This window comes from Myotis brandtii, unplaced genomic scaffold, assembly GCF_000412655.1.
Source record: "Myotis brandtii unplaced genomic scaffold, ASM41265v1 scaffold105, whole genome shotgun sequence".
Classification (NCBI taxonomy): Eukaryota; Metazoa; Chordata; class Mammalia; order Chiroptera; family Vespertilionidae; genus Myotis; species Myotis brandtii.
The window spans coordinates 2354525-2364561 of NW_005353538.1; the positions used below are offsets into that span (position 1 = coordinate 2354525).

The 10037-nt window shown below is 62.3% G+C and overlaps 1 protein-coding gene across 1 annotated transcript in view; it reads left to right on the forward strand.

The window, feature by feature from the left end:
• The window catches only part of DSCAML1 (Down syndrome cell adhesion molecule like 1), a 313708-nt gene that overhangs the window by 232251 nt on the left and 71420 nt on the right, over positions 1 to 10037 (forward strand). The window contains exons 7-9 of the mRNA XM_014540006.1: positions 712 to 987; positions 2280 to 2576; positions 4278 to 4550. Coding sequence (XP_014395492.1) covers positions 712 to 987; positions 2280 to 2576; positions 4278 to 4550 — 846 coding nt within the window. The remainder of the gene's footprint in view (positions 1 to 711; positions 988 to 2279; positions 2577 to 4277; positions 4551 to 10037) is intronic.

The window sequence follows — 10037 nt, forward strand, 5'->3', positions numbered from 1 at the left end:
ACCCCTGAGCTCAGGGTGGAGGATGAGAAGGAACTAGGTAAAGGGGTGACGACACTCCAGGCAGGGCCTAGGGCAGGAGGAGCCCATGGGGTGCAGGACCTGTGGGCAGGCTGCCTCTCAGGCTGCTCCTGAGACGAGGGGCAGGTCCCGTAGGGCCTGGTGCCCTTGAACGCCCCCTGAGCTGCTGGGCCGTGGAAGTTCTGAGCGGGGCGGTGGCAGGCGGCAGCACGGGGCCAGATGGGGGGACACGGGAGACGGGAGACGGGAGGCAGGGATGCGCAGACTGCCGGGGGCAGGCCAGAGGCTGGTGGCCTGGGGCGTATCAAAGAAGGCGGACCAGCAGAAGGCAGGATTGGTTCTGTGTGGTGAGAGGTGCTCCCTGGCGTCTGGGGTGGGTGACAGCAGGATGATGAGTCCGTCAGGGCCCCATCCAACTCAGGAGCTGCAGGGAGCACCACAGCCCCACGAGCAAAGGACCCCCAGAAAGCACAGCCCCTCCGAACAACAGGTGCGGAGACCTCTCTTGGCCTGACTGCCATTTGGCAGATGAGTAAGGTGAGATCCAGAGAGGGGGGTTCACCAGTCCCAGCCCCTCCGCCCAGGGCTCTGGCACCAGGGCCTCTGGTGATCACGGTGCACCCACAGCCACGCTCACCCACACTGAGCCCTGTTCTCCCCCGTTTGCCCTCCTCTCTCCCCGGCCTGGCCCAGACCCCCTCCATGTGACCCTGACACCAAAGAAGCTGAAGACCGGCATTGGCAGCACCGTCATCCTCTCCTGCGCACCGATGGGCTCCCCCGAGTACACCATCCGCTGGTACCGCAACACCGAGCCGGTGCTGCCCGACGAGGCCATCTCCATCCGCGGGCTCAGCAACGAGACGCTGCTCATCGCCTCGGCCCAGAAGAGCCACTCGGGGGCCTACCAGTGCTTCGCCACCCGCAAGGCCCAGACTGCCCAGGACTTCGCCATCGTGGTGCTGGAGGGTGAGCCGGGCAGCCAGTTCGGAGGGTGGTTTCAGGACTCCCAAAGCCCTGCCGGGAGGTGCCCGGGCCCAGGCGCCCTGCCTGCCCGGATGGGAGGCGTGTACCGGCTCTTCCTGCGCCCCAGGCAGATGCCTGTCTTAGTTAATCCTCCCAGGGGCGTGGGGGTAGATACTTTTCTAATGGTGCCGTCTTGCAGTTGAGGAAATTGAGGTTTTCGGTCACTTGCCCAAGGTGAAGTGCCGTCAGCTTAGAGCAGGGGCATGGAAAGCGAGGCTGGTGGGAAGGGCAGGGAGTAGAGCAGAGGGACACCCGGAAGTGAGGGCACAGGAAAGAGGCAGAGGAGAGCAGGCAGTGACCCAGCGGGCACCGGGCTCCGCCAGGCACCGGCTCTCCCCACGTTTGAGATAAGGGCCCCCAGAAATGGGCAGGGGCTGAGACTGGCAGAATGTGGGGTTAGCATCAGCGTGATGATGTGACATGTCGGTGGGTGTGGAGTGCATGTGACACTTGCCTCGCTTTCTTTTTATGTTTGTTTGGGGTTTTTAATGCCTGTTTTACCCTTTACACCAGTCCTTATGGAAGGAGGCCAGGCTCCTCCTCTCCCGGGTGGGGAACAAGGGCAGTGTCCCTGCAGGCAGCTGGGCGCCGCTACCTCCTGGGCCAGCCTGGGGGTCGGCCCAGACCAGGCCCAGCCGCAGACCCCGCAGCACGGCCTCTGGGCGGCTTGCACTTTAAGCCTCAAACTGCAGGCTGTTTGCGGGAGCACCATCACACCCCACCCCTCACCCCCTACCCGCTTCTGCCAGAATGAGAAATGGAACCCACTTCACAGGTCCGGCTGGGTCAGGTCCCGGTTCCACACACAGTTAACCTCTGCGCCTCTGTCTTTATTAATAGCGGGAGGAGGGAGCGTGGAAAGGGAACAGCTGAGAGAGTCATGTTTTAGGAAGCACTTGCAAAGTCCTGTCCTAAGCATCCTTCATGCATTAGTTCATTTAATCCTCGCAGCATCCGGATAGGAATTCATACTCAGATCCCCATTATCACCATCCTTTATGGAGATGAGCCGGAAAGACTCAGAGAGGTTCAGTAACTTGCCCACAGACACAGAGCTAAAGCGACTGAGGGTGGCACCTGACGGGGATTTATGATGACGCGCAAATCGATGTGCCTGAGAGTTCCTTATATTGTCATGGCCACTGCTTCCCCTCCTCCCCGGGGGGTGGGGGGGGTGGCTGGTGGGATGGCTGCTCAGCGGCTCGGTGACCCTGAGGGGGCTCCTCATCCTGCAGACGGCACGCCCCGCATCGTCTCCTCCTTCAGCGAGAAGGTGGTCAACCCCGGGGAGCAGTTCTCGCTGATGTGCGCAGCCAAGGGGGCCCCGCCCCCCACGGTCACCTGGGCCCTGGACGAGGAGCCCATCGTGAGGGACGGCAGCCACCGCACCAACCAGTACACCATGTCCGACGGCACCACCATCAGCCACATGAACGTCACGGGCCCCCAGATCCGGGACGGGGGCGTGTACCGGTGCACCGCGAGGAACTCGGTGGGCAGTGCCGAATACCAGGCTCGAATAAACGTAAGAGGTGCCTGTCTACATTTAAATATCAGAATAGGCTGAGTTCCTTTGCCATCTCTGTGGTCCTCATCATTCTTGTGGTGACTGGTACTTGTGATTAGTTGTCATTCTTGTTTTAGTAGAGGTCTCTTTCCTCTTTCTCCCCCTTTTCCCCGCCCTCCACAGTCCCATCGTCTATCCGTGTGTGTGTGTGTCTGTCTGTGTGTGTGTCTGTGTGTGTGTGTGTGTGTGTGTGTGTGTGTGTGTGTGTGTGTGTGTGTGTCTGTGTGAGTCTGTGTGTGTGTATGTCTGTGTGAGTCTGTGTGTGTGTGTGTCTGGCACAGTTCACTGCCTTGGCATCCCCACCCACTCCACTCCTCTTCCCTTCTCCTCTCCTGCAACCAGCCCTGAGCCCGTCCCCATTCCCCCATTCAACCTCTCTGGCCCCAGGTATATAAGCGCCCAGCCAGCATCCACCAGCCCACCAGGGCCTTGCCAGGACAGGCCAGGGAAGGAGCAGAGGGGCCAGGCTTGAACTTTGACGGGGGTGTCCACCAAAGCTGTGTTCCCAGTGCACCCCCACGGAGCCGTCCCCCAAATGCTCCAGGAGGTGTGAGCAGCAGGAGCCGTAGCATCCTCTCTTCCCAATCCTCTGTCTGCCTCCTCACTACCCCGCAAGGCTCTAGCCATCAAAAGTAGGAGGCTCCGGCTGGGCGGGGTCACCCCACGACAGGCAACTCCAAGGGGCGGAGTCCTCAGGTTCTCCAAGTCTCAGTTCTCCAAGTCACTGCGATGAGAAATCTCCTCTGGAGCCCTTTGCAGCCTCTGAGGTCAGATTGGCCCTCATCTGACCCTACCAGTGACCTCTGACCCAAGCACAGAGGAGGCCCAAGGGAAGAGGGGGGCTCTGGACCAGGGGTGCTGGTGGCTGCCGTGGGGAGGGGAGGGGCGGGAGGATCATGCTAAGTCACCTGTGCCAAGCAGGTCTCCAACCCCACGTGAAGAACATGCCCTCCATTTGGCCGCCCTGCCCTTCCTTCTGAATCTGCAAAGGACGGAGCCACAGGTCCTGGGAGGGTCCCAGGGGCAGCTCCTCGCCTCCTGGGTGGGGAGCCTGAGCCTGGAGCCTCTTGTGCCCATCCACACGCCCTGCACGGTGCCTCTGAGCCCCTCGCACCCCCACAGGACCATCTGCCCCGCTGACCAGTGCTGACACTCCCTCCTCGTGTGACCAGTGCACCCCTACAGGGCCGTCACGTGACCAAGCACATTTACCTGCGGAAAGAAAATGATCAGTTTATCCAATGAAGACCTCCCTACTGCCCTTTAGCTAGCATTATGGCAAATTGAATGAAAATGAGCATGTCCACATTTCCATTTTAACCCCAAATCTTCATCGCCTCAGAAATGACGACTCGCCCCCCAAGCCTGCCCTTCTCGGAGAGGCTCAGCGACCTCCTGTGCCCTCCCTCGGGGATGGGCTCGTGCCTGGGCAGGAATGGACACCTGTCTGTTTGCAACTATTTGAAGCCAGTAACCGAGTCCTGGAGAGACCGTGGGGCCCCCAGTCCCAGGCTCTGCCTCCAGATGAAGGCCACCCTACCCTCCCCACCAGCAGTTTCCGCCCCCTGGTGGTCTCAGAGCCCAGCACTGAGGACAGCACCCAGGCAGCGGCTGCCCCTGGCTGACCACCGCCCGCCCCTCCTCTCCTCCCTCCTGACCCCGCCAGGGCCCCCCAGCATCCGGGCGATGAGGAACATCACGGCCGTCGCCGGGCGGGACACCCTCATCAACTGCAGGGTCATCGGCTACCCCTACTACTCCATCAAGTGGTACAAGGACGCGCTGCTGCTGCCGGACAACCACCGCCAGGTGGTGTTCGAGAACGGCACGCTCAAGCTGACGGACGTGCAGAAGGGCATGGACGAGGGCGAGTACCTGTGCAGCGTCCTCATCCAGCCGCAGCTCTCCATCAGCCAGAGCGTCCACGTGGCCGTCAAAGGTAGGCCCGCTGCCCAGCCGTACGGCCGGCCACGGGGCCGTGGCCTCTGCATCCGAGCGGGTGGGACACCACGGGGACAGGGCTCCCCAGGGAGTCTGAGGGGCAAGGCAGGGTGGGCGCCTGCAGGGACACAAGGCCACGGGGACCTCTGCATTCAGGTTTGCTCCATGGACTGCAGGGCAAGACAGCACTGACCCCAGAGGAGCCAGGGAGAGAGGCCAGGACAGAGATGGCAGGCTCTGTAGGCCCCCGGACGTCAGCATGGAAGGCAGGGCCCACCAGAGGCCGGCAGGAGGCGACGAGGGGCGGGGGGCGGGAGCCAGGAGCTTGCAGGCAGCAGGAGGCGGGGTGCAGGGAGCAGGCGCTGGGTCCCAGGCTCCCTTCTGGGGTACAGACTGGCTGGCTCCGGACCTGCTGATGCCGCTTAAGACCTAGGAAGCATCTCCTGGAGCTCAGCCCCCGGCCTGGTACCTGGGAGCCGCTGAGTAACTGTCCGTGGGTGAAATGAACGAGTGAGTGAATACCAATGCGCGAATAAATGGCTGCATGAAGAAAGGAGGGATGCTCCTGGTTCTGGGCTGTGCCTGTGCGTGAAGCTCCCTCCCACATCCACTCCTGGAAGCCGCAGGCCTGGGGACTGTCTGGGCCGGGGCCTGGCTGCTCGGGGGCAGGATGGGGAGGTGGGACCCGCCAGGCGTGGCTGGGAAGAGGTCAGGGAAAGCCAGGCAGCCTCTACTTAACCCAGAAGGACCGAGGGCTGGGGCAGGGCAGGCCGGGAGGAGGAAAGCTCCCGGGACAACCTGCGGAGGCAGGAGGAGAGACAGGGCCCGGGAGGACACCTGGACATCGGCGTCGCCCCGGCGGCGGGGACACATACTCCAGAAGAAAGCTGGCCTGGGCCCTGGGGGGAAGGTCGCTGGCACAGGGGACCCCAGAGGGTCCCAAGCTCCTGACGCAGGTGGAATGAAGGCCTGTGACAGGAAGAGGGAGGTCTGGGAGAAGGACGAGTGGGGAGGTGGACGCTGCCTTTGGTTTGGCCCCGAGCCCGCAGTGGGCGAGCAGGTGCATGCATCTGGGGGCGGCGGGCGGCGCTCAACGTGGGCGGAAGGCGGGGTCAGTGCTTCTCTCCTGGGCTCCTTGTCACCAGTCGCCCTCGTTGGCACACGGGAGCTTGTCACATGCCTCCTTGTGCACCCGCCCCTGTCACAGCGCTAGACGGTGTGTGTTTCTTGAGCTGAAGCTAGACAGCCATCTGGCTTAGAGTGACTTCCTGGGAAGCCTTCCCTTGAGCCCCGAGAACTGGGTGTCCTGTGGCTCCCTCAGGCCCAGGGGCCCATATGGCGTCTGCCTTCCTGCTTCCCAGCCAGGCTGCGGGCCACCGCAGCCACCTTCTCGGCCTGAGGCCTCTGCCCGGCCCAGGGACCTGGTGCTGGCGGGAACCTCCGACCCCCAGGCCACAGCCCCGTTTGGTGGCCCCTCCCGGCATCACGGGCCTCCTGGATCCATTCCCATTACAAGCAGGAGACCGAGAGTTCCCGGTGTAAACATCACATATTAGAACATCTAACCTCCGCTCCCTTAGACCACCCGCACCAGGAGCATGTGGCCTGGTTTGTTGGCTTAAAAAAAACAACAACAACAAAAAAGAACAGGCCTCCAGCGAGCGCGGAGCACGCGGAACATTCTGAAAGCTGCTGCTCATCAATTATTCATCCCCACTCAGGGAGCGATCAGTCCTAATGAATTGAATCTGATGCCTTCCGTCTGAGCGGCTCGCTGGGCCTGTTGAGATAGTGCGGTGCTGAGTGACAGTGTCTCCCAGCCCGGGAGGGTGCGTGCGTGTGCGCACGTGTGTGCGCGTGTGTGTGGTGTGTGTGTTCCTAGAGGCAGAGCCCGCGCACCAGCACCCAGGCTGCATGACTTTCCTGCGGCAGGGATGTGGCGGGCATACCAGGGCCTGTGCCCACACTCCCACATCCCACCCTCCACGGCTGAAAACAGCCCCAGCAGGGTTTTCACCTGTTTCCTCTCCAGACCAAGAAGCAGACCTGTGCCCCTGCCCCTCCCAAAGCTGGGGCCCCTCCGCGCCCCCTCTCTCCTGCCCCCCTCCCCACCTCATTAGAATGCACTTTTGCAAAGAAGCTGTCAGGACTGATTAGGAGGCGCTCCTGATTAGCTGATGTGCTGCTCCCCAAGCTCCTCAGAGAGGAGGCAGAGGAGGTGCGGGTGTGGAGCGGGGCACTGGCTGAGGTAGAAAGGGACGGGCCAGGGCAGCCAGACCCCACCCCTATTGCCTGGGTGGGACATGCACCCCTCCCCCAGGACCAGAGCCGAAACTCCGAGTGTGGGAAGGGCCAGGTGCAGGCGGGCGGGTGCTAGAAGCTTGAGACCAGCTGGAAGCCCCGCATCTCTCAGGGGGGCGAGGGGGGGGGGGTCAGGGCTGTGCACAGGGCAGGGCAAAGCCCATGCTGCTCCAGGATTTGGAAAAACGAGTGCTGACTCCATTTCTTCTGGGACTGCTTGTCTTCTGATGAATTTTGAAACACTGAGCCAAGAGCAGAGCACACAAGATTTGCATGCACATGCATGCACACACGTGTGCAGAGACCTGTGTGCATGAAAGCAATGCACGTACACATTGGCACACACCATATGCAGGTACATGCAACCTGTCCGCACCTGCACATACATGTCCATCGTACGTGCTGGCAGTTACATGTACACAAATGTTTCCTCTGTCCAAGGCCTCCTGTGAGGCAAATTCCTGAGCCACAAACGGCAGCTGCAGGTGATGCCATATGAGATATTGCCCAGCCAGGTGGAGGGGTTGAGGGGAGAGAAGGCGAGGATGCTTTGAGGGCCTCCCGGACTGTGGTACGTGGGGCAGTGACTGGCAGAGGCGAGCCAGGCTGCAGAGAGGCGAGTGTTTGTGTCTGGGCATCCAAAGAGATCCCTGGCAGGATGCTAAGAGGAGGGCACGTGGATCCAACCTGGATTTGGTGTCTTTAGGGCGCCCTGTAGCTGAAAAATGATGTAGCATAAAAGCCTCTCCGGGCACACGGGCCGGATGTTCATTCACTCAGGAGGCAGGGCTGCCACCGGGGTGCCTCGTCCTTGGCTCAGGGAGGGGGTGTCTCCATCCCCACAGCTGGGCCGCTGGAGCCAAAGCAAGAGCTAGACTTTCTGCCCAGCTCACGAGGCCAGACCAGGGGAGGGTGCCAAGTCCTGTGGAGAGCAAACGGGAGAGAGACACACTGACATTCACACACGTACTCACCCTCATTCACGATGCCCGCACTCCCCACCCCCATGCAGCCTTCCCTCGCTGCTCAGCTCAGCCCCTGCCCCGGCTCCTCAGGTGGGACCTGCGGAGGAGGCCTCTTCCACCCTAGTGAGCGGCTGCTGTGACCAGGCTTTAGAGCGAGCCCCCACCTGGCCACAGGCCTGATCCTGGCAGAGGCGTTGTTTGGAGGGACCCACCAGAATCCACAGGAGGGGGCACAGTGGTTTCACCCAGGCCGGTTGCCCAGGTGTGCTGGGGCAGGGGCACCAAGGCAGCTGCTGCCAGCAGCCCTGCTCCTCGGCGGAGGGGCCAGGCACACCAATGGGCAGCATCGTCCTAGTGGCCAGACAGGGCTCAGATGCCAACGGTGCCATTCCCTCAGCGACGCTGGCCATGCCCTGCTCCGGGCACTCGGGCCCTGTGCTGTGCGCAGGCACACAAGCCCTGCCCTCAGGAAGCCCCTCTGGGGGGAATGACACGTAAACGGAGTGGGAGGGAGTGCGGAGGGTGGAGTGAGCGGTGTGCAATCTTACACGGCGGCAGGGGAGGCCTCCCAGATAAGAAGTTATTTCTCCTAAAACACTAGACTTGCTACGACTGCAAAACCGGCCTTGGGGCTTCAGGGATGACTTGGCCCCACCCCCACTTTGCAGATGGGGGCGCCGAGGCTCGGGGGAGAGCAGGGTGGTGAGGGGGCGACCTGCCCAGGTCACGGTGTGGAGCACAGTCTGGCCTGGCTCCCAGGCGAGGTCTTGCCCCACGTCCCTGCTGCAGGAAGGAGATGCTCCAACTCGCCAGTGCCCATCCTCTGCCAAAGGCTCCGTCTCAGCGGGATGAAGACACAGAGTGTCCACAGGCCGGGCTGGCGGTCACCTGCCCCCTCTGCCGCGCTCCCAGGCAGGGCTGTGAGTCTTGCAGTGGCCTCGCAGCCGCCTCACTGTGCCAGCACCTGTCCTGGCCCTGCCTCCCTCAACGCTGACCGAGTTGCCCTCTTGCCCAGAGGACTGTAGCCAGAGCAGGGCTTCCGGAGAGAAGTCCCTGGTGACGTGGCCCCCGTGGCCCCCATTCGGGCTGCGTCGGCCCTGCAGAGCCCCCGGCCATCATCACGGAGGAGTCAGGGCCCTGGCTGCTGGGGTCGCTCTCCCAGGGGGGAAATGGATACGTTCAACCAGCCATGTCCCCACTGAGCGCTGGGGAAGGCACTGCCGATTCAGATGAGAAAGCAGCCCACCCAGGCAGCTGCCCGCAGGCACACCCCAGAGCCCCACCCCTGTCCTCGGTCCCCCCACTCCCCGCGCTCCCCTAGTATTCAGCGAACAGCGAGGAGCCAGGACCCCTCTGTGTTCTCCCCCCTCGGGCAGGGTGCCCCCACCTGCAGGCTCTCCAAGGGCCATCCCCGAGCCAGGGATTCTGTGCGGAGCTCTGCTCACGTTCCTCCCAAAGGGGACCCTGACCCCCCACAGCCTCACTCCCCACCAGCCCACAGCAGGGAGTGGGGCAGGAGCCTGCCTGGGTCTCGGCGTTGTCTGGCCACCTGCCCCCACAGGTCAGCGGAGGCTCTAGCCAGCCCCGGGGAACGTCTGACTCCCCAGGGGTGTTGGCAACCCTCCCTCGGTGGTCTGTCCAGGAGCCGCAATGTTCCACTTGGTAACCCATTGGCCTCTGCCTCTCAGTGGTGTCTCTCTCTCTCACACACACACACACACACACACACACACACACACACACATACTTTAAAGCGTGTGTGTGCTCCCTCACAGTCCCCACGCCGCCTCCCCCATGGAGCTGCAGTCGCCCAACTAGAGGGCACTCTGCTCTGAGTCCAGCGCCTCCACGTGCGGACGGTGCTTGTCCAACACTCACGGCGGCGGACACGCTCCCGGAGCCTCTGTCTGTGTTGTGAGCATGTGCCTGCCTCCCCGCGCCCACACAGAGGAAGCCCACGCAGAGCAGGTGCTTCATAAATATTAGATGACTCAGTTAATTAGTGAATTAACCTGCCTTGGAAACTTGTTCCGTTATCTAAATCCCTTCTTACAAGAGAGACCGTTTTCCTCTTGCCTGAGCTCAAGCTTCCTGCCTAATTCCCATCCATCGTCTCCATCTGCCCTGTCCTCCACGGAAATGTTCGCGGGACCACCCTTCCCCGGAGCACAGCCCTGCAGGCTCAGCACCTCCAGGGCAGCAGCCCCCGACCACTGCCC